Source organism: Aethalodelphis obliquidens, unplaced genomic scaffold (genome assembly GCF_003676395.1).
Source record: "Aethalodelphis obliquidens isolate GAN/ISIS:26980383/991018 unplaced genomic scaffold, ASM367639v1 scaffold9, whole genome shotgun sequence".
Classification (NCBI taxonomy): Eukaryota; Metazoa; Chordata; class Mammalia; order Artiodactyla; family Delphinidae; genus Aethalodelphis; species Aethalodelphis obliquidens.
Window position 1 is genome coordinate 20,706,391 of NW_020837953.1, and position 27,825 is coordinate 20,734,215.

The following is a 27,825-nucleotide window of genomic DNA, read 5'->3' on the forward strand; positions in this document are numbered from 1 at the left end:
CCAGACGCACCAGAACCAAGAGGGGCGAGCCCGGGGAAGCAGGCTCGTGGGGCGGAGAGTAGTTCTCTTCCCCAGCCCAGAATCTGCAAGGAGCGCGGTTCTCGTTCGGTCTCTAGGGGACCACCCGGGCCTCGCTAAACAGTCACGCCCCCACCAGGCGACCGCCGGGCTACATCAGCTCGCCGCCTGCTCTGCGCTCCCCAGTGTGCAATTCATTTCGAGGGGTACAGGGAATAGAATAGAGTCAGAGAGGGTAGCTTGGAAGGGTGGGGCTGGGACTCTACCGCCCCCACCTGTCGACCGGGAGGGGCGGGGGAGGGGCGGGGCTTGTCCCGTAGGGCCCGCCCCCGGTCCCTGAGCCCCGGGCGCGCGACGAGATATAAGGCAGCCGGGAAACAATGCGCCTGCATCTCGCGCTCCCGCGCCGCTCCCGGGAGCGTCCGGGTCGCCGTGCGCGAGCGAGGGCGGGAGCGCGCGCGGGGGGGCGAGTTCCTGAGTGCGGTCCGCGCGCTCGGTGGCGCGCATGTGCATGTGTGCGGGCTGCCGGGCTGCCCCGAGCCGGCGGGGAGCCGGTACGCTCCAGGCGGTCGGCGGCGGGAGCGAGGTGAGGCTGCGGGCGGCCGGGGAACGGGCTCGGGTCCCGGGGGACGGGCTGCAGGCTGCCTTCTGGGCACAGCGCGCCCCCGCCCGGCCCGGCCGGGCCCTGGGAGCTGCGCTCCGGGCGGCGCTGGCAAAGTTTGCTTTGAACTCGCTCCCTGCACCCTAGTCCGCGCGCTGTGACCGGCTTCCCTGGGCACGCTGACCCGCGGCCGGGCTGCCGGGTCGCGAGAGAAGGGCGCGGGCTCCAAGCCGAGCGATTGGAGAGGGACGAGAGCCTGGCAGCCAGCTGTGCTGGGGGACGGGGGGACGCCTCCCTCCCCGGGCCTGCACCCGGGTCAGCACGTCCCCCTTCCCTCCCGCAGGGAGCGGACATGGACTTCGACTCGTACCAGCACTATTTCTACGACTATGACTGCGGGGAAGATTTCTACCGCTCCACGGCGCCCAGCGAGGACATCTGGAAGAAATTCGAGCTGGTGCCGTCGCCCCCCACGTCGCCGCCCTGGGGCTCCGGTCCCGGCGCCGGGGACCCGGCCCCCGGAATTGGTCCTCCAGAGCCGTGGCCCGGAGGGGGCGCCGGGGACGAGGCAGAATCCCGGGGTCACTCGAAAGCTTGGGGCAGGAACTACGCCTCCATCATCCGCCGTGACTGCATGTGGAGCGGCTTCTCGGCCCGGGAACGGCTGGAGAGAGCGGTGAGCGACCGGCTCGCTGCTGGCGCGCCCCGGGGGAACCCGCCCAAGGCGCCCGCCGCCCTGGACTGCGCTCCCAGCCTCGAAGCCGGCAACCCGGCGCCCGCTGCCCCCTGTCCGCTGGGCGAGCCCAAGACCCAGGCCTGCTCGGGGTCCGAGAGCCCAAGCGACTCGGGTAAGGACCGCCGTGGGCCATCAAAGAGGGGGGCACCTCATGGGTGGCCAAACCTCTGCCGCTGAGGTCAGGCAGTGGGTCTGCGCAAGCCCTTCCGCCACCTCCCCCTTCCTGTGGCTGAAGCTGCCGGTGTAGCCCCCAGCGGTGTCTGTCTGGCACGTGGGTGTGTTAGTAAACAGTTTGAAGAAGTGGCGTGGGAGCCAGCGTCCCTTTGATGATGATTGGAGCCCCAGGGGACAAGGGAGACAGGGAGACAGGCTGGGGCTTGGCGCTTAGGAGGACAATACAGGGATTGGACCGTAGGGGATTTCTGTCCTCCTAAGGCTGGAAAGGGTCCCTTAAGTGTCACTCCAGGCTTGAATTTTTTTTTTTTTTTCCTGTCTCTTTCTCTGGGAAACTCACTCCCCTGAGGAGAGAAGAAGCTGAGGAGTCTTTGTGCAAAGCCAAAGCCTTCATCCTTTCAAAAACCTGGTTTCCTGCCTGGTTTACTTTTGAAAGACAATAATGGCTTCTCTTGCTCCACTACCCCTTACCATGTTTGCATCCACACCATCACCCATGAGACAGGTAGCAGAGGAATGACCACTCCCCATTAACAGATGGAAACAGGCTTAGAAATAGGAAATCACCAGAAGTGAACCCCAGCTTCCTGCCATCCAGCCAGCCTCTTTTGCTCAATCCTCCATCCCAACCAGGCACTTCTCTGAGGTTTAGAGGAACTTCGTGGTAGCTTATCTGGGAAGTGGTACATCTTGCCTTTTTGCTCTGGCCTGATGTGGGAAGGTGTTCCTCTAGGTCCCGCCCAATTCATCTGAGGGCTTTCAACTGCCTCATTTGTATTCAACAAATGTTAGCTGGCCCCTACTTTGTGCTAAGCTCTGGGCTTGGTGCTGGGGTCACAGATACAGAGCTCCAGGTTCCCCTTCCCTATCCTTGAAGGCAAGTGTAAACCTCACTGAGGACAGCCTGCTGCATCCTGTGCCACCAGACTATGTTGTTCTTAGCCTAATCTCTTCTCAGAAGTGCCCATGAGAAATATTGGCGAGGGTGTTTTATAGGGTGCAAACTGAGGCTCGCATCGGGAAAATCAGGACTGAAACCTCACTGTAGCTTTTAAGAATAACTTACATGACCATTTAGAGGGAACTGGGGAATGGGTATGGAGGTTGTCATACACTTGAAGGTAAAAATAAGGATAACAAGAACAATTAAAAGTCAATTTTTTCGGTCCACTGTGTTAAGGTCATTTTTAACCCGCTTGCTTTCTACACCAAGACCTTCTGTTTGTTTAATGGCTGGAATGGGAACTTTGAGATCAAGAAACCAATAAAGATGTATCTCTACAAAGGCTGATTGAGTGGTAGAATGGAAAGACCATTGTTTCGGGAGTCCGGAGATCTTAGTTTGAGATCCAGAATATTACAAAGGTGATGTGTGGACTTGGCCGAACTGGGTCTCAGTTTCTCCCTTTGCACATGGAGTATGACCTGATTGTCCAGCCGAGGACACTTCCTTGTCTGGGTAGAGTTAGGCACTACTCTCCGGAAAGGAGAATCGTGTTGTACCTTATTTCTTCCTTAGGCAGAGCCTTCCGCAGCTATGAGGTTTAACCCTGAAATATTAAAGGTTTGGGATGTGGGGAAGCCTCCTGATTCATTTTCTAACCTGCCCTTTAACCTGAACCTGTTTGCAAGCTCCTGGTTCACCCATAGGCCACATGGCCCAGAACAAAATGCAACAGATTGCAAACAATGAGGGGGGTGGGAAGAGTGACTGATGGCAAAGCTCAGCCAATAGGGGCCAGGGGCTGGGTAAGACAGCCTTCAAAACACCGCTTAGCCAGCCAATCACAGGCCTTGGGGCCAGGAGGGCTGAACGGTCAGGTTTTATTAATGGAGAAATAATGCGATTGTCCACACAATGGAAGCCTTCCTGACAAAGGGGCTCAAGCATCCTGATATGCAAAAGAGGCCGAGAACTGAGCTCTTCTGTTGTCAGGCTGAAATGCATTAAGGTGGCCTTCTATGCGGGGGCTGGAAAACGTGTGGAGCAGGAAGGTTCTCCCCAAATTGTCCCTCTCCTGGTTGGGGTAACCTAAAAGACCTTGGAGCAAGGGAATGATGGGGGCATGTCCAGGTGTTGCTAGTGTTTTGGCCCTTGTGTCAGAACATTCCCATGCTGCTCAGTTCCTGCCCTGGCATAGGTAGCTTGGAAATGGTCGCTTGTACCTTTGTGAAGTTCCTGCAGCTTTTGCAGACCTGTGATTACAAATCCAACCCTCTTCTGGTCAGGGAAGGGGGTGGGGCAGGCAACCTATAAATGATGGATGACTCTAGAAACCCATTGAACCCAGGAGCAAAATGCTGCTAAGGCAAGCCCTTTCCCTCCCCTCTGGGTGAGGAGGGATGGGTTGTAGCCCTCCCTTCTCCGACTCTTCAGCTGAAAGGGGCGGCAGAATAGAGAGGTGGGGGAATAATAGGATTTATAACTTGTGAAAAGTAACAATTCCCAAGTGCAGGCTGTGCTGGGCTGGAACAAAGGGCAGCTCTGCCCACAGACCCCTCATTTACAATTCTGATGGGGCATGAAAGAGCCCGACTGGGGAAGATCTTTAGAGCTAAACTTTGTCCCAGGCTGATAGCTCTTTTTCTCCATCCCCTCAGTGGGGGAGGGGAGAGCCTGTGCAGACTGGGGGCTGTTGGCTTGGGTCTGCCTTTTGTTCTTATCTAAGCCTTGCTGTGCAAAGAGAAATTGGAGAATATTTTCCTCCTCGCTTATTTCACCTCCTTTCCTTCACACTGCCCTTAGCCTCATTACAGATGAATCAGCTGTCTTTCTCCTCCCTTGAATTTGTTTATATCTAAATTGGGAAAATGTCACCTCCTTTCCCAAACTCCAAGATAGGGTCTGAGTATGTGTTTCTCATGGGGTGTGTTTCTTCTGTTGATCTCTCTTCTTGGACAGAGGGTGAAGAAATCGACGTTGTGACCGTGGAGAAGAGACAGTCCCTGGGTGTCCGGAAGCCGGTCACCATCACAGTGCGAGCAGACCCTTTGGACCCCTGCATGAAACACTTCCACATCTCCATCCATCAACAACAGCACAACTATGCCGCCCGTTTTCCTCCAGAAAGCTGCTCCCAAGGAGAGGCTCCAGGGCGAGGGCCCCAAGAAGAGGGTCTGGAGAGAGATGTACCAGAGGAAAAGGAAGATGAGGCAGATGAAGAAATTGTGAGCCCCCCGCCTGTAGAAAGAGAGCCTCCCCAGTCCTGCCACCCCAAACCTGTCAGTTCTGACACTGAGGACGTGACCAAGAGGAAGAACCACAACTTCCTGGAGCGCAAAAGACGGAATGACCTCCGTTCCAGGTTCTTGGCCCTGAGGGACCAGGTGCCCACCCTGGCCAGCTGCTCCAAGGCCCCCAAAGTAGTGATCCTGAGCAAGGCCTTGGAATACTTGCAAGCCCTAGTGGGGGCTGAGAAGAGGATGGCTACAGAGAAAAGGCAGCTCCGGTGTCGGCAGCAGCAACTGCAGAAAAGAATTGCGTACCTCAGTGGCTACTAACTGACCAAAAAGCCTGACTGCTCTGTCTTAACAAAGACCCGAATTTATTTTTTAACCTCTCCTATCCCCCATAGGAATTTGCACATTTTGGTTCCAGTGGGACAGCCTGGACAGTAGATCCCAGAATGCATTGCAGCCGGAGCACACACAAGAAGGGCTTGCATTCTTGGAAACCTTGCAGCCCAACTCTCCCTCTGCCCTGACTCATGGGAGCGCTGTGGCTTCTCTGACGCCTTTGGCTTCTCAGGCAGACAGCTGACTGAGGAGTCTTGGGGTCTGCCTAGCTCACTAGCTCCGAAGAAAAGCCCGACAGATGCTATGCAACAGGTGGTGGACGTTGTCGGGGGGCTCCAGCCTGCATGAAATCTCACACTCCCGATGAGCTTTAGGCTGGGAAAGGATGCTCCCACTGGTGTCTCTGGGGTGACGCTGGGACAGCTGGGCCTGGACACTCTCCCTGAGGCTCCTTTTTCCAGGAGACATACAAGCTGTCTTGGGTGAAGACGAGCTCGCAGACTTAATCAGCAGGGACCATTACCTCACTGTCAGACACTTTACAGTAGCTGAGGAGTTGGACACCTTTAATATATATATTCTGACGTTAAATGACACCCCTCCTCCCACCACTCTCCAGGCTGCGACCTTGAGAACATTTAAAGAACTCGGGCTCTAGATTCTTTGTCTAAAAGCCCCCTGGGTCCTTTCCTCTGAGGGCAGAGACCATTCAGTCCTCACCAGGGAATTTTTTGTTTCCTTCTGCCTTTGTTATGCAATGGGCTCTAAGGCACCCCCTTTCCCACAGGTCAGAAATATTTCCCCAGGACACAGGGCAAAGTGTCCCACACTGTGGCCTGGGGAAGGCTTGGAGTCCTGGCTGTAAACCTGTTCCCTGCCCAGGTGTTTTCCATCTTAGAATTTTCTCAAAGCCGATGTCAGGCACCTGAGGAGGGAGAACTGTACCACTTCCTCTTTCCCACCTCCCTCTCGTCTCAATCCCTGACTGGTAAGTTTGAAGTTCTACTAGGACCATGCAAACCTGTCCTTCTCATGCAAGTCCAAGGAGCTTGCTGGCTCTGTAGCCGCCCTTGGCCTCCTGCCAGCTTGACATGAGTCAGATCCTTTTCCCAGAATCTGGGCCTTACTGCAGTTCTTACTGGGAGAGCTGCTGGGACGCATCCAGTGCTCTGGAAGGCAGACTAGCTTCCTGGTGGGTTTTTAAGGAGCTTCCAGGAGCTCTGCTTAGTGGACCATGATGGATTTTACCCCAGCTGGACTGAGCCTCTCCAAGTGGATTCCAGGCGCAGCCTCCATTCTGAGAAAGACACCCACCCCAACAGGTGTCATGTGGGCAATCTCAGCAGCCCCTAAGCCTAGCCTGGAAGAAAGACCAGCCCCTCCAGAACTCTGCCCAGGGCAGCAGGTGCCTACTGGATGGGGGTTTGAAAGTAAGGGAAGGGAGGATGGTAGAGCGCTATACGTGGCTCTGGGAAGCCGGCTGCTACTTCCAAACCTATTATGCATGAGGGTCTGTTCCTGAGGTTGCTTCCTGGCCTCAGAGAACCCCAGTGGAAGTTAGGAAAAAGCCTCCCTACCTTCTGGAGCATGGTTTTTGGGAGCCAACTGACTTCTAGAACTGTCTTTGGAGAACAGTTGAGATGTAGGTTACTGATGTCTCACCTGAATAGCTTGTGTTTTATGAGCTGCTGTTGGGTATTATGCCGGGAGCAGTCTTTTTTTTTTTTTAATACTGTATTTTTGTATGCCTTTTGCAAAGTGGTGTTAATTGTTTTTGTACAAGAAAAAAGCTCTGGGGCAATTCTTCTGTTGCAAGAGTCTGATTTATTTTAAAAGGCAGGTTTACCTGAAATTTTGTATTTAGTTGTGATTACTGATTGCCTGATTTGAAAATGTTGCCTTCTGAAACATCTTCTAATAAAAGATTTCTCAAACATGTCAGAGTGGGGGCAGAGCTTATGCCCACCGCATCCCCCGGAACCAAGGAAAATTGTTTCAGGGTAGCCACGAGTGATCTCTAACCATGTTGCTAACCTGGTCACTCCACTCTGGGTTCCTGAAATGCCATTTCAGACATGTCTAAACAATGTAGGTTCAGTACTCGGTAAGCACTCTTGTGAATTGCAGAGTGCTGAATTTGTATTTTAGAAGGCTTGAAATCCCAGGGTTCCACCATTTACTCGTCCTGTGCTTTTAGCTTTACCTAAAAGCTAAAAGCCCTAGTTTCCTTACTTGTAAAGTGGGGATAAATGCTACTTCACAAGGGGTTGGCAGGCATTCAATGAAGGATAAACTTTTTTTTTTTTCTTTTTTCTTGTTTTTGGCCACGCGGCTTGTGGGATCTTAGTTCCCCGACCAGGGATAGAACCCAGGCCCTTAGCAGTGAGCGTGCAGAGTCTTAACCACTGTACCATCAGGGAATTCCCAAAGTATAGACTTTAAACCACTTTCTAAACTATAAACCCTTAAATCCTTTAGGGTGGTACTGTTCTTACCTTAGTGGTATTTGCAGGACATCTTTTTAATGCCTTTTTTTTTTTTTTTTTTTTTTGCCATGCCCCACGGCTTGCAGGATCTTAGTTCCCTGACCAGGGATCGAACCTGTGGTCCTTGCAATGGAAGCGCAAAGTCCTAACCACTGGGCCACCAGGGAAGTCGCTTGCAGGATGTCTTTTTTAAAATTCTATGAGGGGGCTTCCCTGGTGGCGCAGTGGTTGAGAGTCCGCCTGCCGATGCAGGGGACACAAGTTCGTGCCCCGGTCCAGGAAGATCCCACATGCCGCGGAGCAGCTGGGCCCGTGAGCCATGGCCGCTGAACCTGCGCGTCCGGAGCCTGTGCTCCGCAATGGGAGAGGCCACAACAGTGAGAGGCCCGCGTACTGCAAAAAAAAAAAAAAAAAAAAAGAGATTATTAAAAATTCTATGAGAATTGGTGATGTGATGTGATTTTTTTTTCTTTCTCCCTTGATTAATAAAGGAAAATGAAGGCTCCCTTTACCTCCCATAGTTCTCAGAAACTTGCCGTAAATGCAAGAGGGGAGAATTTATTAATAGCCATTCCTGATGGAGCACTGCCTGTGTCTAAGCACCCTGCTCCTTCCTACACATTATACCACACCAACCACAGGCCAAGGCCTACAGAAGAGGGAACTGAGGTTCTAAGAGTGAAACATAACTGTCCAGTATTACACAGCTAGTAAGTAAATGAGTTCAAGGGATTTGAAACCAGCTCTGCCTCTCTGCAGAGCCAGAGGTGTGAACCACTGCATAATAATGATCAGCTTGTTTTGGTAGCATGGGGTGTGTGGAGGAAGTAGGGAATTTCATCACTTAACTGCTTGCTGGAATTGTCTCTCCTTGGGGCCACTGTGCCTGCCACTTATTGGGATGAAGTGGAGCAAATGTTCCATGACCAGCCACTCTGCTGCCTTTGTGGGCTGGGTAGATTCGTCTTGCCCCAGAGAGGCGCCTTCTGGGACTGTGAAAGGAAAACAGTTGCTGTTCAGAGAGGCACGAGCATCATGGTGGGAGAAGGCCACTTTGTCTCATGTAATCCTGCTTTACAGCTGAGACCTGGGTCGGTATTGCCCACCTGCACTCCTGCGAAGCCTGAGTTGAGTCCAAAAGCTACTATTGATGTAAATTCCTCACATTTACAAAGTGACCCTCATCACAACCTGGTAAATAAGCGATGTCTGCCGCTTGGTACTGGAGCCCAGACAGGTTTTTTTTTTTTGGCTGCACTGTGCGGGCTTTCGGGATCTTAGTTGCCCGACCAAGGATTGAACCCACACCCCTTGCAGTGGAAGCACAGAGTCCTAACCACCGGACCACCAGGGAATTCCCCCAGACAGGTTTCTTACTCAAGGTCCCAGAACAGAATCCTAATCCCAAACCCAGTCTCCTGTCAGGTAAACTTTCCACTCCACCCCCACTGCCCCTATGTCCCCAAACCCAGGGCATAAATAGCTGTTTGATAAAAACAGACTTGGATTACTGGGATTCTTTTCTTAAAACTCCATTCCCAGGACTTCCCTGGTGGCGCAGTGGTTAAGAATCTGCCTGCCAATGCAGGAGACACGGGTTCGAGTCCTAGTCCGGGAAGATCCCACATGCCGCGGAGCAACTAAGCCCGTGCGCCACTACAGAGTCTGCGCTCTAGAGCCCACGAGCCACAGCTACTGAGCCCACGAGCCACAACTACTGAAGCCCACGCACCTAGAGCCCGTGCTCCGCAACAAGAGAAGCCACCGCAATGAGAAGCCCGTGCACCGCAACGAAGAGTAGCCCCCGCTCGCCGCAACTAGAGAAAGCCCGCGTGCAGCAATGAAGACCCAGCGCAGCCAAAAATAAATAATAAATAATTTTTTTAAAAAACTCCATTTCCCTCTTTTAGTTATAGTCACTCTGTTCCCAGTGCGTTCATCCTTCCACTTGTCAAGACACTAGTTTGTAGGGCTTCTCTCGCTTTACCAGACCTTAAAAGAATTCATGAGTCCTCAATAAAGTCTTAGGGACTCCTAGGTACAGGCCCTAACGCTGATGCTGATGTTGTTTTACATACCTTAATTCTCACAATAACCTGGAGATCAGGGTGGTGTCAGCCCCGTTTCACAGGTGAGCAAACTGAAGCTCAGAGACATTTAAGTCATTTGAGCCCAGGCAGCTAGTACCAACTGTCTGCCTCTAAGCTTCAGCTCCTTTGAGTCTGACTGTTGAGAAAGGAGTGGGAATAAAGCCATCTCCTGGGGGGAAGGGAGGGTGTTTCTGGTATGTGAAGTATTTTAAGCTCCTTCCTAGCTCACTTCTGCGGGCTCCTACCTCTATCTTTGTCTGAAAATAGCCATGAGATTATTCCTGGATTTCGGAGAACAATTTCTACAAATTAGGTTTTCCCCTGAATAGTACACCTAAGGGACTACGTACACAACTCGGGGTTGTGGACGTAGACAATAAAGGACAGCTGAGAAGCCACACGTGGAGTGGAAAAGAAAGGCCATCCTCTCTGTTAGACAATCAAAGGCTAAACCAAGTGCTTAACTCCTGCCCCTATTGGCAGCTATCCTGGGGAACTGAGACGGGTGGAACTATCTCAAAAGAGTCGAATTTGTCTTAAGTGCCCCCTGGGGTCAGGATATTTCAGAATATGCACATTAGAAGGAGAAGGGGATGATGGGGATGGCTTTGTTGATCTGGAAGGTGATAGGGAGTGTGAAAGAGGAGTCTAAGGATAAGATAACCAATTGGGAGGTGACTGATGACTGGGTGACTGGGGAAGGTAAAGGGGAGGTCTGTAAATGTGTCAGCTAAGGTTCCGTTGGGGTGTGGGCACTTCTACTTTAAGCCCAGTGGACAGCTCTTCTTAATGTCTTTATTTAGAACTGTTGCCAAAGGGATCAACTGTATTAAGATTACCATTCTTTTGGTGAGCAAATCTAAATATGTTCTTCAAGTCTCTAATCAGGTGAGTTATTAAACAATAAGACTCAGTGCCAGGGTCCAGTCGGTGCCCAGGAAGTAAGTGCTGGATTGCCTCTAAACTTGTGGGAAGCGGTATGGTTAAGTAGCCTCCCACACCCAACAGAGCTCCATTCCAAATCAGCCTCTGTATTTTCCAGCTTTGTGAGCTCGGACAAATTATTAACACCTCCCAGTCCCAGTTTCCACATCTGTAAAACAGGTATAAATCATAGTACCTGCTTCTTTGGGTTATTGTGAACAATATTAAGTGCTCAGTAAATGATTAGTATTATTTAAACCATCTAACAAGCCACACAGATCAGTCATATTTGGAAGGTGATAGAAGGGATTGGTAAAGTAAGAAATCTTCCCGGAAGGAGTGCTTAAAGTAATCTGAAATGGACATATTAATGTCTCAAGAGGCAATAAATCATCAGGGAAGGAGTAGACAGGATTTTGGGAGACTGAGATGAACAGAGGAGAAAGGAGGGCAAAGACCTGAGCCTCTGACTGGTCCACAGCATCTCATGACCCATGGCAGGCAGGAGCTGTGAGTCTGTGATGCTGTTGCACATGAGGGCCCTCCATTTGTCCTCACTGGGCACTGCAGTGTCTTCAAACTGCGCTGGAGTCAATGACTCCATTCAGTCTTTAAATCCTCTAAGGCCTATTTTGGTTAAGGCAATGATCCTCGAACCTGAGCGGACCTTAAGAATCTATGCATCCCCAAGACCCTGATGTAGTAGGTCAGGACCAGGAATCTACATTACTGACAAGCAAGCAGGGAGGTGGATTTCCTGAGGTCACACTTAGAAAAACATTGGAACAAGGGGTTGGAGCCATGTCCTGTGGAGATACAAAAGTATTTACAGAAGGTGGTATAGATGGCATAGTAAAATGGTTAAGAACAGGGACTTGGGGTTACTACCTATGTGATGTTTGGGAATATCACTCAACACCCTTGAGTCCTAGAAGTTTCCTTCTTCTCTAAAATGGATATAATGTTAACATCTACCTCATAGGACTGTGGCAAAGATTAAATAAGTTACTATATTGAAAGTGCTTAGGACTTCCCTGGTGGCGCAGTGGTTAAGAATCCACCTGCCAATGCAGGGGACACAGGTTTGATCCCTGGTCTGGGAAGATCCCACATGCTGTGGAGCAACAAAGCCCATGCGCTACAACTACTGAGCCTGCGCTCCAGAGCTCTCAAGCCACAATTACTGAAGCCTGTGCACCTAGAGCCCATGCTCCACAACAAGAGAAGCCACCACAATGAGAAGCCCGCGCACCGTAAGGAAGAGTAGCCCCCGCTTGCTGCAACTAGAGAAAGCCCACGCACAGCAACAAAGACCCAACGCAGCCAAATATAGGTAAATAAATTAATTAATTAAAATAAAATAAAGTGCTTAGAATAGTGCCCACATAGTAAGAGCAATGATATATGAAGTGATGGTTCCTTATGGAAGTTTATGAGTGTGCAAACATGATCACAAAGTAAAGCGACTCAGACAAGGGCTGCAAGCCTCAGAAGGGAAAGAGAGCACTTTGGAGTCGTCAAGAAAGTTCTTGTTGGAGATACTGTGACTTTAACTGGAAATACGAGTTCCAGGAGTATTTGGCTAGGTGAAGAGGAAGAAGGTGTTCTAAGCTAAGGGAATAGCTATGCGGAAGAGAGGATTGGGAAGGTTGTGTGGAATCTGGGGAAGGGGGAGGAATCTGGTCTGATTTGCAGGCCAGGTGGTCTCATTTTTACAAAACAAGAGGGGTTGCACTGGATTTCTAAGGGGATCTTTTTGCCACAAACATCCTCTGTGATTCTTTGAAATAGGGAAGTCAGGAAAAGAAACTGATTGTGGTTTGGGACAAAATAAGATTGAGGTAATGGGGTCATTCAAAATAGAGCACCCAACAGGAAGTTGGAAATGTGACATTAAAGCTTTAGAAAGGGGGTTGAAATGAAGATACAGATTTGAGACTCATCAATATATGAAGATGATGAAGGCCCACAGTGCCAAAGCCACAAGAAAGAGAAAGGGCCAGAGAAGTAGAGGAGAGGGATTGAAGGAGCCATGAGATTAGAACCGGAAAGGACCTCTGATGGCTCTGCATCTTTTCCCCTTTTGCACCTCCCCACTCTGATTTTGCAGCCTTCGGGGATCCCTGTGCGTGTGTAGGCTGTCTTGGAGATCTGAGAAGGCAGGAAGTGAGCTCTCTTTGAGAACATTCTGGTGTGCTCTGGAGCAAACTATAACTCAACTTTAGGAGTTACAGAAACCGTGGTAACTCCATGGTTTATGGTGAGCTCTACTCTCTTCTTCCCCTCACTTGTTTTGAGCCATTCCGATGCTCCTAGATTTGAATTGGCCAATCACCAGTGGCAACAGTAATGGAAACAGCCATTCACCAGACCAATAGAAGGTGTTGTGATTACTCACAGGCACTGTACTGGGTTGTATATTGTCCCCCACTAAATTCATGACTATCCAGAAACTGTGAATGTGACCTTATTTGGAAATACGGTCTTTGCAGATATAATCAAGTTAAGATGAGGTCATACTGGATTAGGGTGGGCTCTAATCCAGTGACTGGTGTCCTTAAGAGAGGGAAATTCTCGGGCTTCCCTGGTGGTGCAGTGGTTAAGAATCCACCTGCCAGTGCAAGGAACACGGGTTTGAGCCCTGGCCTGGGAAGATCCCACATGCCGCAGAGCAACTAAGCCCGTGCACCACAACTACTGAGCCCACGTGCCACAACTACTGAAGCCTGCGTGCCTAGAGCCCATGCTTCACAACAAGAGAAGCCACCGCAATGAGAAGCCTGCGCACTGCAACAAAGAGTAGCCCCCGCTCGCTGCAACTAGAGAAAGCCCGCATGCAGCAACGAAGACCCAACACAGCCAAAAATTAAAGAAACAAACAAATAAATAAATAAATTTATTTAAAAAAAGAGAGAGAGAGACGGAAGTTCTCGGACAGAGACACACGTACAACAGAGAAGATGGCCATGTGAGATAGGCAGGATTGGAGTCATCCTGCCACAAACCAAGGAATGTCAAGGATTCCCAGCAACCACCAGAAGCTAGAAGAGGCAGGGAAGGATTCTCCCCTAGAGGGGAAGCATGGGAGTGTGGCCCTACCAATGCACTGATTTTGGGCTTCTAGACTCCAGAACTGTGAGAGAGTACATTTCTGTTTTCTAAGCCACCCAGTTTGTGGTAATTTGTTATGGTAGTCCTAGGAAACAAATACAGGCACCATGTTCATCATGAAATATTCCTGCATGAAACCTTTTTTATTTGGGGGCTCTAATTAGGATGGGGGTCAGGCTGCAAAGGCGTTTTGCTTTTTTGTTTTAATTTGTGATTTTTTTTTTTTTTTTTTTTTGGCGGTACGCGGGCCTCTCACTGCTGTGGCCTTTCCCGTTGCGGAGCACAGGCTCCAGACACGCAGACTCAGCGGCCATGGCTCACGGGCCCAGCCGCTCCCGCGGCATGTGGGATCCTCCCGGACCGGGGCACAAACCCATGTCCCCTGCATCAGCAGGCGGACTCTCAACCACTGCGCCGCCAGGGAAGCCCTTAATTTGTAATTTAAAAATAATTTTTTTTTGGCTGTGCGGCTTGCAGTATCTTAGTTCCCTGATGAGGGATTGAACCTGGGACCCCAGCAGTGGAAGCACAGAGTCCCAACCACTGGACTGCCAGGGAATTCTCAGCACTTTGGATTGTACCAAAGTGCTAGTGTTTATCTTTGACCCAACTTTCTTCTCTTGGGAGAAGATGCTTCAGGCCTTCCATGGCATATACCTCCTCCTTTCCATGTCGCAGCATCCTGTAGAATTCCAAAAAGTTCAAACTTCCTGGATGTTCCATTTTGAATGATCCTTCCACTCTTAATGGCTTCACCTTTACCTTCTCCCTATATTTCTTTCTTTTTGTAAAAATTTTTTTAATTGGGTCATCACCTAGATTTCCCCTCTAACTTTCTGCACTTCTCCCTTTCTCCTTTTCTGCCATGTTCCCATGCCCATTCCACCCCATGTACTGCTCTCAATTTCCTAAAGAACGTGAGGCAACCTAGAGGTTGCCTGACAACCTGACTACCCATCTGCCTTAGGGTACAGCACACCCACACCAGCGGTAACAATTAGGTGGCTGACTGTGGACTTTCAGAAGGGCAGGCAAGAATTATTACCCTCCAAGTAATTTGAGTCTCCCTAGTACCTCATTCCTGCATTTTAGACATCCTCTTCCAGACTGAACGTATCCCAGCATTTTTGCCTTGTAAACTAGATTTTTTTTTAACCCCAAATAATCTGTAAGCAGTGGAGTGTGTTGAGATGGGCTTCTGCATCCTCACCTCTAGATATACACATACACTTTGAGTGAGAGACTCCCTTTCCTGTTGAGCTATCTTTCAGAATAAGCTATTTCCCATCTGGCCTCATACAAGGCAGAGAGGGGTCAGGGCTAATACCTGGGCATGACCACAAATAGCTTTTCTGACTCCCTTTTGCCGCCTTTTGTCTCCTTATTACCCTGCAAAGCTGCCCATTAGAGGGTTTTATGTTGTTTTTTATAAATACTTATTAACTCTTGATCATAGACTTCAATTTCCCAATTTTCCCTTGAACTTAATCTCTCTAATTAGGATTTCAAGTTACAGATTATCTTTCAGGAACTATTCTTAGTATAATTTAGAGTTCAGAAGATCATTAGGGAGACAGAGGTACAAATAAAATAGCCTAAAGGTATTAAAAAAATATGTTCCCATTCTCCTTTGGTGGGGCTGGCAGAATTACAATGAATGGAAATGGTATGATGTTTTTTTTCTCACTTCTCCTCATCTGTTTTGGACCACAGGCTCCATTCTGCTTTAGGAGTCTTTCCTGCTCAGTATTTCAGTGATAATTCTCCCCATGGTCTACAGGATCCCTGTTCTCTTTGTTTCTATAGCAACAGTCCTGTGTTGCTTGGCTAGAAGCAATTTTCTGCGGCTGTGGTGAAGCCCCATTTTTTCATTCCTTGCTCCCCAGTTGCCTTGGTAACCAGCCTCTCCCTCTTCTGGTCTCTCAGTGGTAAATTCCACCACCACCCCCCGCCCCTTCTCTCTCTCTTTCTCTCTCTCATAACAGTCACCTGGTCATGACTTGGACAGTACTTTCCCATCTGTGAGTGAGTCTCCTCTGTCATGGTCAGATTGTCATCATGAAATTAGACTCCCTTTTGCTTTATTTGCATCATTTCTCCGGCCTGCCTTCTTTCTGCTTGTTGTCAAGGTAACCGTACCCTCGGAAAATCTGCAGGCAAAGGCTCTACAGTTAACAACCATCATGTGAGAGTGTCTGCCAATATGTGGCCACACATCTTGATTTTAAAACCAGCCCCAGGCGGGTACCACAAATTGGAGAGAACAAGGCTTTTGATCAAAGCAGGCTGGATTGAGAAAAGGAGGTACAAGGACCCTGGGATACATGTGACTACAAGGTTTAGACTGGGTCTGCAAGAATGGCCATTATGCCAGGGGTGATCCAAGTGATTGAGAAATGTATTTATTGGCAGTCATTCAGGGCAGGCCTATCATATTCTCTAACCGTCCAGGGGTGATTCCTCTGACCCAAGGGTGATATGACCTGTGAGCTAGGCAGAGCCAGGTAGTAATCTCAGGCAGAAAGCAATTAAGACTCTTAAACTGGCTAACAAAGGGTTAGTAGAATAGGTATTTAGGCACTTTCACACATTACTGAAAATTCCTCTGCCCTTAGGCTGCTGCTCTAACCTCTTTAGTAAGGCAGATGGGGTGTTACTATTATAATACAAAATGTTTAACAAATGGTGGTGATTATGTGCCAGGGCGTTGTAGCAGGCACCTTTCAGGCATTACTTCATTTTCTCCTTATGGCAGTCCTGAGAGGTACTTAAGGATGAGAAAACTGAGGCTAAGCGAATTGTGTGAAGTCACTCAGCTGAAAGTGGCAGAGTGGGGATTTGAACCCATGTTCATCTGGTTCCAAAGTTCTTTTTTTTCTTTTCTTTTTTTTTTTGGCCACACACCACATGCAGGATCTTAGTTCCCCAACCAGGGATCCAACCCGTGCCCCCTGCAGTAGAAGCGCGGAGTCTTAAGCACTGGACCGCCAGGGAAATCTCCCATAGCCCTTTCTTAAAGGTTGTGTAGTCCCCAGAATTTTGGTCCTCTCTGGACCTAGTTTTTCCCACCCCCACTTTAATCTGAGGGTTGCTACTGTTTTATCCTTTCTGCCTTCCTTATTTTTTCTCTTTGTATGTTGTAGGTTGTTTACTTGCTTGTTTTTTTTATCTGTTCTCACCCCATCTCTTGCATCCTTTCGCCAAATAGATGAAAAATCTTGTTCTGCCTTATGATTGTGTCTCAGTTTGAGTTGTTGGATGAGAACATCAGAGCAGCCGCCCTTGCCTGAGAACTGGGTAGATCTGATCCTGGAGAACACCACACCTCTGAGCTCACTGGCTGTAGCACTAGATATGCAAGCCATTCTCCCCTCTACTAACAATTATTGGGTGTCTGTTCGGTATCAGGTACTGTACTGGAGATACAGTAGTGACCTAGGCAGAATCTGTTCCTTGCCTTTATAGAACTAACAGTCTGGAGAGAAAGTCAGACAATGGACAAGAGGTCAATATATAATTTCATATTGTAATTAGCTCTATGAAGAAAAAGAACTGGGTGCCGTGAAAGAGAGAATAATACGGATAGATCTATTTTAGATACGACTGCCATGCCCCACTTAAGAGAGGTGGTAGTTGAGGTTCTCACATCAGCAGCTAGTTGACGGCAGTCACAGCAGGAGCTTCTGAGCGTGGGGACCTGGGTCCCTCACCTCCTTCCTCCCTCCGCACCCTCCCTTCAGAGCCCGAGGTCCGCGCAGGCGCACTGACGGTTGCCATGGGGACAGCTGCTCCTGCGCAAGCGTAGACTTCTTTAAGATGGCGGCGGTGGCGGCTGCACGAGCTGTGTCTGCGGGCCCTGGGCTCCGGGGCCTAAAACGGACACTGCCTCTTGTAGTAATTCTCGGGGCCACGGGCACCGGCAAATCCACGCTGGCGTTACAGCTAGGCCAGCGGCTCGGTGGCGAGATCGTCAGCGCTGACTCCATGCAGGTATGACAGTGCGGCTGTCCCCAGCCTGGTAAACCGGAGGCCGTGCGTGGGCCTCTGGCTGAGTGGATACCCTGTCGCTTAATGGTAGTGGGTGAACCCCGAGGCTTATGGGGCGGAGGGGGCTGGGAAAGGGCACCCATAATTCCTAGGCGCCCACTATATGCCGGACATCGTGCCAGCTGTTTCACTGCCATCATTTCATTTACTTGTCAGGATATTACTGTTTGGTGTAGGTACTGTTATAATCTCCATTTACCGATGAGGGAATTCACCTAGGGAGGTGAAACGACTATCTCTGTGTCACTAAGGGAATACGTGGAGATGGTATTTGAACATATAAGGTTGACCTATAGGTGTCCATTATATACCTTTTGAAGGAAAATTACTCCAGAGCTTTTGCTATTTAGAGTTCCCAGCGACACCAGGATAAATCATTTACCATCTACGAGTGTCTGCTGAGGGAATGAAGCAGGGTGGATAGTCAGGAAACCTGGATTCTCTTCTCTCATCTGCCATCGGCCACGTGACCTAAACAGCGTCGGTTTGGGGGGACGTTATTTATCTGAGAAGTGGAGAAAATGCCGCCTACTTCACAGGGCTCTGGTGCTTAATAAGTGAGAACATGAGTGTTAGAAAGAAGAGCAGGGTGGCCTGTCCTGAAAAAGTCCAGGCACTTGGCAAATGCTTTATGATGCTGAGATTTTTAACTTAGCGGCTGATGGGAATCAGCAGGCTTTGCCCTCTTCCTTGAGCCGCAGGGAGGCCCAGAAGGAGTGTGTACACATCACACCTGGGAACATTTGTGCTCCGATTGAGGATGGGTGACATTTGGGGTACATCTCCGATGGAGGAATTACAAGTTAAGAGTTTTCACAGTGTAAATGAGATGCTCGGTGAAATGCCCGGTGCTGAACCTAGCGCCTGATGGGTATTCAGCAGGAAGGGGCAGGCCTTCTCCCCACTGTACCCCGTAAACTCTGGGCATGGTTTCCACCCTCATTAATTCATGTGGGATGACACGGCCATCAACACACATCAGATGATTAGGATAATTCAACAAACCTTTGTTCACAACCTCTGCTTTGTGCTGGCTCTGAGAGGCGGACTTTAGCTCAAATCCCAGCCTTGCCTTTTCTAAGATATGCAACCTCAGCCTGACCTCTTCATGTCTTTGTTTCTTCTGTAAAAGAGGAAGAATAATATCAATAACATGATATTATTGTGATGGTTAAACGAGATTAAATATGTAAAGCACTTAATACCATGTCAGGCACACAGTAAGTGCTAAAAATATGATTAGGTGCTATTTTCTGCAAGGCCCTTTTGGAGAGACAAAACTGCAATCCTGTCTTCAAGGAGTTTTAGTCCAGATAAACATGAAACAAAGCAAGTTAATACGTGTTTGAAGTGAGTTATTGATGATGCTTTGCAAGGGGTGGGGATGGGAGGTGGGGAGGAGGGAGACTACCGTGTTAGATCTTATGATGAACCATAGAATTTCTGAGAAGAGAAATCAGTGAAAGCTGATATAGTCATGGAAAGCTCTGTGAAAAGGGACTTGAAGGATAGGTGAGTTTTAGATAGATAAAGAAGAAAAGCCATTGTATCAAAGGAAGGACTGTGAATGAAGATTTAGAAGGTGAAATGAACTTAGTGTGCATGTAGGACAGTGAAAGGAGACTATTTAACAGGTATTGTAGATATTGTGGAATGGGGGATGAGTAACATGATGAAGACAGTGTGTAAGAAGCATTCATTTGTGAGCAGTATGCTGATGAATTGAATTTGGGGGTGGGTGGGAGGGGCATACCAAAAAAAAAGTCCAAGAATGTAGTAATTATAGGTCTTTGGCTCGATACTTCCGAGACTTGGGTATACGGGCTTCGGTAAGATGGCGTTTCACTGATAATATCTAAGGTCCATTGCAGTCTTAATGTTTTGTAATTTGGGGCTGGTATGTTAGTGGGAATGAATGGAAGAGAAAGATGTAACATTTTGAAGGTAGTATCATGTTACAGTATGAGTCGGTCACTGATTGTGGAAAGAAGAGAGCAGTGCACACAGTGTGTTTCAGGTTTGTGTGCCTGGGAGAGTATGGTGAGCCTGGAAGTCAGGAAGATCTGGCGGGGCACAGTGGAGGTTGCAGCAGGACATCCATGGGGAAAGTCTAGTGGGTGTGTGAAGAATGCAGCAGGTATGATCCCGTGTTAGGACTCTTACACTCAGAGGTTCCCTCTGCCTGGTGGAATGTTTTCCCCTACATAAGCATGTGGCTTGCTTCCTCTCTTTGTTCAGGTCTTTACTTAGATGTCATCTTATTGAGGCCTCTGACAATCCTATTTAAAACAACACAGCACACTGTTGCTCCCTGTTTCTGCCTCTTCCTCATGTACCACACATAGTCCTTGTCAGGAAAGCGTTCTCAATAAAACATCTTAATTTTACAAATGTTTTTAAGTAAATTAGCAGCTTCTGGCAATAAGGATTGGTTATAGCTCTGTAATTGCTGTTATCCGCTATTCAGAAATGTTTCTTTACGCATAGCTGTGTACCATAAGGTTGAGCTTGCTAGAGGTCTTGCTCGATGTGAAATAGGCCACATCAGTTAGACACTTTGTGCCTTATATAGTGCTGATGATATGGTAGATCCTTAACATTTGATGAAACATTTGTTGACCTGTCTTATCAAAATGGCACATCACGATCCATTTAGATTCTTCCTGTTGTTATAAATAACTAGAATATGAAAATTAAATTTCTTTCATCCTTGGGATGCTGTGAGGATTAATTAATGTGTGAAAAACACTTTGAAGATAATTGAGCTTTCTGAACTGGCAATAGGTTGTGTTTAATATTCATAACGTGGATATATTCCTCTCAGACCCGTTGGAAAACTTTGACCTTTAATGTTTACTTTTCAGTTCAAATAATGAAATAAAGTATCTCTGCCCCATTCACTGTGGGTATACGCAGTTCTTCATTTCTCCCCTTGCTTACCATGCCCCTCGTAGGGTAGTGCTACTCTGCTTGCTTTTTAGCCAATGGAAGGAGATAATGCTTTTCAGTGACTTGAGATTGCAGAAAATTTTTGTAAGCATGTGAACAAATGACATTCTTAATGTTGGAGTTAACCAGCTTTTTTTTTTTAAATTAACTAATTAATTTATTTTTGGCTGTGTTGGGTCTTTGTTGCTGCACACAGGCTTTCTCTAGTTGCAGAGAGCGGTGGCTACTCTTTGTTGCGGAGCACGGGCTCTAGGCGTACGGACTTCAGTAGTTGCGGTGCTCAGGCTTAGTTGCCCCGCGGCATGTGGGATCTTCCCGGACCAGGGCTTGAACCCATGTCCCCTGCATTGGCAGGCAGTCTTAACCACTGCGCCACCAGGGAAGTCCCTAACCAGCTTCTTAAAAGAACTTTTTCAGCTTTAGTTAAATCCACAGGCAGAATTAAATTTGAATAGCACTGTTTATAAAATGCTTACATATGCTTTTTTATCCTCACAATAACCTTGTAAGGTAGACATTATTATCACTTCACAGTTAAGGAAACAGGTACAAGGTCTTATAGTAAGTAGCAGACCTGGAGTTGGACATAGGTCTCTACTTTCCACGCTCAGTGCCTGCCTTATCTATACACAAAGTTATCCCTTTAAATGAGGCAGGACCTGTGGGATTCAATTATTAGAGAGTATTTCTTAACTTGTATGACACTGATCCTTCACAGGAGTGTGCTACATTTTGAACAGGGTATAAAATGTATTTTAGGATTTGTATTGTGGATCTTAGTGTGAATTCATAGTGATATCTCTCAAGTTGAGTGTTGAGCTGAGTGTTGGCCATGTGATGCATTGCTAGGGGGCTGAAACTTACTGCAGCGGAGATATAATTTAATGTCAATTATTTGAAGATACCAAAGGCAGTGTTTAGTGGAACAGAGGGAAACTAGGCCTTGTGGAGAGCCTAGACCGAGCAGTAAACTTCCTTGTTGTGACAGCCACGCAGACTAAAGGGGGACCTAATGGAAAGTGGATAATTAGAAAGGTTTTTCAAGTTTCCAAATTGATCTTTCTAAAAACCAGTATTTGAATTTTAATAATCTCTTTTGGAATGCTGCCCAGAGTTTTGTATTTCAAAATTGTACCAGTGACTCAGAAAGGATTGTAAAACACTGCCTTAAATCTTAAATTCTCTTGCACCTCATACTCCTTTTGTCATCCCTTTGTCCTACCTTAACTGTAGGGTCATCCCAAGGCAATTCCAGCAGGGCACTTCCCATCCAGGGAAAGTGCTTGTTTTTCGTAAACATTGAAGAAGTAAGTGCTCTAAGTATTGAGGTAGCTTCTTTGAGATAAAACCACAATGGAGTGTTAAGGGTAGTGTGTCAAGGGTGATGATACTGTCAGGGAACATAATAGACAATGACTTGCTTTTTTAGCCATGTAGCACCTGACGTCCTGCCTGGCCCCTCACTTCTCATTCTTGTGTCAGTGGTCTGTTGAGTGGGAAGTCAGAACTAATTTTCTGAGGGATTACTTGCTTAGGGACTTCTGCTGGGCTCAACTGTGGATTTTTCATGGTAGGTCTGACAAAAGTGAGAAACATTTTGTGCTTAATTTTCTGAGTTTTCCAAACCCCAGTTTCACAAGTTGTAGAAGCATAAATATTCTCAGCTAGCAGTAAGAGTCTAAATTCAAGGAGGGACAGGTAATACAATCCCTGTTTTCCAGGATGGAAAAACTGAGGTGCAGAAAGATTAAAGAGCAGACTAGAGATCACACTGCAAGACACTTGCACACCTGGGAATTGGATCTGGGTCTTCTAACTCATGTGTAGTGTCTGATATATTGCAGGAAGATGATACTGAAGGTCTTCTTTTCAGTCTGAGTCTTTTTCTTGGCATGTAAATTTAAGGTACAATGCATTGCCTTCAGTGACTGGATGAAACATTGTACTGAGAAATTTGAAGGCACTTGCCAAAAGATGTACAATGGCTGCCTGGAAATACAGACTACCAACTATATGCCAGGAGAAAATAAACAGAGTGTTCTATTTGGGTTTATAGAGAGGAAGTATCTCTAATGCCTTAGTTCTTCAAGTCCTGTGGAGAAGCAGTAGTCATACATAGGAGCACAGTTCCCTTGTGTTTGCCTAAACCTACAAGAGGGGAAGCAAATTATTTTTGGCAGTCTGATTAGTAAGCAAGCTATGTGTCACCTAATAAATGTGGAGTTCTGCATTCTTTGTCTGCTTTGGAACATAATTTAGGAGCAGTGTTTTTTTACCAAAGGACTGTTTGCTAGTGCTCAAGGGAGATCTGGGTTGCATGGGGGAGAGATATGAAAGTAGAGATGGGATAGTGGATCACAGTGGCTTACTAGGACATGAAAATGAAAGCTAGAAAAATCTGTTAACTAGGAGAAATGAGGGCTATCCAGAGGCTACTTTCCACAACTTACAGAGGCAGTGTTTTACAGGACTGAGCTTGAGAGTAGGCCAGAGGAAATCTCAAAATTTTTGACTCATCTAAAAATATATATATTAATTTCTAGGTCCCTGTGTTCAGATCCGTTGTGAGTGAATTTGGTTTTCCTTTGGCTACAGTATTAAGCTTGGGTGGGTTGTACATATATATTCAGTTTTTTTGCAGCTGTGGGAAGAACTTTAGGGTCAAACCTCCCATGTTATGTAAGGAAAGAGAAGTGACTACTGGCTAAATGGGAAACCATAGGAGAGCACAAATGGGACTTGCAGTTTCAGATTTGTGAGGATGAGGTGCTGCCCTGATGTTTCAGTGCCTGGGGCAGGGTGTTGAAACAGCTCCACTTCAAGAAGGAATGTATGTTTGAGGGGTGTTAAGTTATTTGGGTATATAGGAATTCACCTATGTGCTCTGCATATACTCTAGTATGGCTTAACTGAACTGGTTGTAGTTTCCTGTATAGTTTGTTGGATTCTTTAGATAAGTTTGAATCACACCAGGGTCCTGTTTGTCTCTTTGCTTACCTTTGGGGCCCTATTTCTGAGCTGGAACTTTACCGCTGCTCCTTCCTCATTGTGTCAGCCAGAGTTCAAGCTCTTACCACTGTACCATGAATAATAATAATACTGAAAATAATAACAATAATAAAATATATGTCAGGCAGTATTCTAGAAGTTTGCCATATATTGTCTCATTTAATATCCTCACCACAACCTTATTAGGTAGGCCCTATTATTATCTCACCCCTACCAAAAATTACTTTCTTGAACCCTCATCTCGGTCTCTATCTGGGGTAATTTTGCCCGCCCCCCCCCCCCGCCGGGGGACACTTGGCAATCTCTGGAGATGTTTTTGGTTGTAACAAATGGAAAGGTGGGTTCCTGGTGTCTAGTGGGTAGAGGCCAGGAATGCTGCAGAACATCCTACTATGCATAAAACAGCTCCTCCCAACAGAGAATTATCTGGCCCAAAATATCAATATATTGTACTGAGGTTGAGAAACCCTGTTCTACATTACTGTTAGTTTTTAAATTTTGAAGTAATTATAAGATTTACACAAGAATTTCAAAGATAGTACAGAGAGTTCTTGTATATTCTTCACCCAGCTTCTTCTAAAATTAACATATCATCATGGCACATTTATCAACACCAAGAGATTGACACAGGCACAATACTGTTAACTAAACTGGAGACTTCATTTGGATTTTACCAGTTTTTCTACTGATGTCCCTTTTCTGTTTCAGGATCCAATGTAGGATACCATATTACATTTAGTCCTCATGTCTGCTTGTCTCCAATCTGTGACAGATTTCTTGGTCTTTCCTTGTCTTTCATGATTTTGCTACTTTTTGAAGTGTACTGGTCAGCTGTTTTGTGGATTGTCTCTCAGTTTGGGTTTGTCTGATGGTTTCACATGATTATGAATTTTGAGAAGGCATACCACAGAGGTGAAGTACCTTTCTCATTGCATCGTATCAGGGTATAATGTCAGCATGATTTAACATCAACTAGTGACATTAACCTTGATCATTTGGTTTAGGTTGTGTCTGCCAGCTTCCTCTACTGTAAAGTTAAATCTTTTTCTTTTCATTTTTTAAAATTTATTTATTTATTTTTGGCTGTATCGTGTGACATGTGGGATCTTAGTTCCCTGACCAGGGATTGAACCTGCGCCCCATGCAATGGAAGCTCGGAGTCTTAACCACTGGACCGCTGGGGAAATCCCTGTTTTTCCTTTCTATACTCTCTTTGTTGGAAATGAGTTGCTAAGTCCATCCCACATTGAACGGGAGGGGATTTAAGCTCCACATCCTGAAGGGAGGACTATCAAAGAATTTGTGGGCATATGTTAAAAGCACCACAGTAATTAATATTTTAGGGGAGTTGCTTGAGGCAATGCAGATATCTTGTTTTTCCTTAAAGTTTCACCTCCTAATTTTAACATTTATCAATGAATCTTTCCTGCTATAATTATTGTGGTAATTTCCTTCATTCCTCCTACTTCTGTTTTATTTTAAATTATGTGTATGTTTGGGGGTCTTTATTTATTTATTTGGCTGTGTTGGGTCTTTTTTTAAAAATAAATTTATTTATTATCTTTTTATTTTTGGCTGTGTTGGGTCTTCATTGCTGCACGCGGGCTTTCTTTAGTTGTGGCGAGCGGGGGGCTACTCTTCGTTGCGGCACGTGGGCTTATTGAGGTGGCTTCTCTTGTTGCAGAGCATGGGCTCTAGGTGTGAGGGCTTCAGTAGTTGTAGCACGCGGGCTCAGTAGTTGTGGCTTGCGGGCTCTAGAATGCAGGCTCAGTAGTTGTGGCACACAGGCTTAGTTGCTCCGCAGCATGTGGGATCTTCCCGGACCAGGGCTCGAACCTGTGTCCCCTGCATTGGCAGGCAGATTCTTAACTACTGCGCCACCAGGGAAGTCCCTGCATTGGGTCTTCATTGCTGCACGCGGGCTTTTCTCTAGTTGCGGTGAGTGGGGGCTACTCTTCGTTGCAGTGTGCAGGCTTCTCATTACGGTGGCTTCTCTTGTTGCAGAGCACAGACACTAGGCTCACGGGCTTCAGTAGTTGCGGCACGAGGGCTCAGTAGTTGTGGTTCACGTCCTCTAGAGCACAGGCTCAGTAGTTGTGGCGCATGGGCTTAGTTGCTCCATGGCATGTGGGATCTTCCCGGACCAGGGATCAAACCTGTGTCCCTTGCATTGGCAGGTGGATTCTTAAGCACTGCGCCACCAGGGAAGTCCTCCTACTTTTATTGAAATTCTTTTGCAGAGATTTGTCCTCTCTCTCCTATTTACTTACATCAGTAGGGATATTTATTTTATTTCTTGGGTTATAATCCAGTACTAAGTTATTTATTTTATTGTTCAAATTATTTCATCTTGGTTATTGGGTGCTCTTTCATGTTGACTCTTGTGTCCTTTGGCATGCCCCATATTTGTTTGTTTAGCACTTCCTTTCTGGCATTACAAGATGCTTTCAACTTACATTTGTCCAGCTCCAGTCCTAGAATCATCCATTTCTCCAAGGAGCCCTGGTTCCTTTTTATTTTTATTTTTTAAATTTACTTATTTATTTTTGGCTGTGTTTGATCTTTGTTGCTGCGTGCGGGCTTTCTCTAGTTGCGGCGAGCGGGCGCTACTCTTCATTGCAATGCACGGGCTTCTCGTTGCGGTGGCTTCTCTTGTTACGGAGCACAGGCCCTAAGCACCCAGGCTTCAGTAGTTGTGTCATACGGGCTTCAGTAGTTGTGGATCGCGGGCTCCAGAGCGCAGGCTCAGTAGTTGTGGCGCACGGGCTTAGTTGCTCCGTGGCATGTGGGATCTTCCAGGACCAGGGCTTGAACCTGTGTCCCCTGCATTGGCAGGGGGATTCTTAACCACTGCGCCACCAAGGAAGCCCTGGAAGGCAGATTCTTAACCACTGTGCCACCAGGGAAGTCCCCCTGGCTCCTTTTTTTGGTGAATGGTATTTAGATACCAAGAGCTGGGTGCTAAATGTGCTTGTTGCTAGGAAACATATGTATATATACTAATTCATGTATACACAAATATCTATATTTCTGTATCTATCTGTATGTATATTAAAGTAAACATGAATTTATACTGATATCTCTGACTCTGCTCCACTACAGGGTTTATATTAATCTTCCCTTCTTGCTTATTTGTGACTTCTTTCTCAGAGTAAGGAAACTGGCTCTCCTTGTCTACAAATATTTTATTTGTACAACCTGTAAAGTAGTTTAAGTAGTTAATACTGTGAGAACAAATTTACCAACTACAGTATGATGTTTGTGTTCAGTTCTTTTTGTTCATTTTAGCCATATAGTATCTAGTCATAACATTGTTTTACAAGTTACTTAGGTCAGCTCCTCCCCACCCCCCCTCCAGTGAGGTTATGTCATACATTTGTAATATAATTAGATTCAGTTATTGCAGTCTGCGTTCTGTCCTGGTTCTTCAGACATTCTGGCTATTATTTTTTTTAATTTGCATACAGTAGAGTGCATTCATTGTTGTGCACAGTTCTGTGGGTTTTTACAAATGGAGAGAGTCAGATATGCACCATCACAGTACCATACTGAACACTTCCATCACTCTAAAAATTGCCTTATGTGGCCTCTTTGTAGTCAACTCCTCTACCTACACCAGTTTTTGGCAACCACTGATCTGTTTTCTGTCCCTATAGTTTTGCCTTTTCCAGAAGGTCACATACATTTAGTCACTCAACATGCAGCTTTTGGGGTCTGACTTTTTTCACTTAGCAAAATACATTTAAATTCTTCAGTGTTGTTGCATGAGTCCATTTCTCTTTGTTGTCGAGTATTATTCCATTGTACGTAATATGTTCATTGACCTGTGAAAGGCCATCTGAGTGTCAAGTTTTTAGTAGTTGTAAAGAAAGCTATTATAAACATAGCTAGTGGTTTAACTTTACAGGACTGGTTTAACTTTATAGGAAACTACTAAACTATTTACCAAAATGACTGTACCATTTTGCATTCCTACCAGCAGTGAATGAGAATTTCTGTTTCTTTGTATTCTTTCCAGCATTTGGTTTTTGTTTGTTTGTTTGTTTGTTTTTTGCGGTACGCGGGCCTCTCACTGTTGCGGCCTCTCCCGTTGCGGAGCACAGGCTCTGGACGCGCAGGCTCAGCGGCCATGGCTCACGGGCCCAGCCGCTCCGCGGCATGTGG

At 47.0% G+C, this 27,825-nt stretch overlaps 2 protein-coding genes across 3 annotated transcripts in view; both read left to right on the top strand.

Moving 5' to 3' along the window:
* The first annotated feature begins 402 nt into the window (after positions 1 to 402).
* MYCL (MYCL proto-oncogene, bHLH transcription factor) lies at positions 403 to 6,986 on the top strand. Its single transcript, XM_027108985.1, has 3 exons — positions 403 to 604; positions 963 to 1,467; positions 4,432 to 6,986. Exons 1-3 carry the CDS (start codon positions 524 to 526, stop codon positions 5,028 to 5,030), a joined length of 1,185 nt encoding a protein of 394 aa, XP_026964786.1. The 5' UTR covers positions 403 to 523; the 3' UTR covers positions 5,031 to 6,986.
* Positions 6,987 to 17,457: 10,471 nt separating this feature from the next.
* TRIT1 (tRNA isopentenyltransferase 1) overlaps positions 17,458 to 27,825 on the top strand; it is a 46,238-nt gene continuing 35,870 nt past the window's right edge. For both annotated transcript variants that reach the window (XM_027108987.1, XM_027108986.1), the window contains exon 1: positions 17,458 to 17,646. In XM_027108987.1, the coding sequence (XP_026964788.1) occupies positions 17,473 to 17,646 (174 nt within the window). In that variant the 5' untranslated portion in view covers positions 17,458 to 17,472. The remainder of the gene's footprint in view (positions 17,647 to 27,825) is intronic.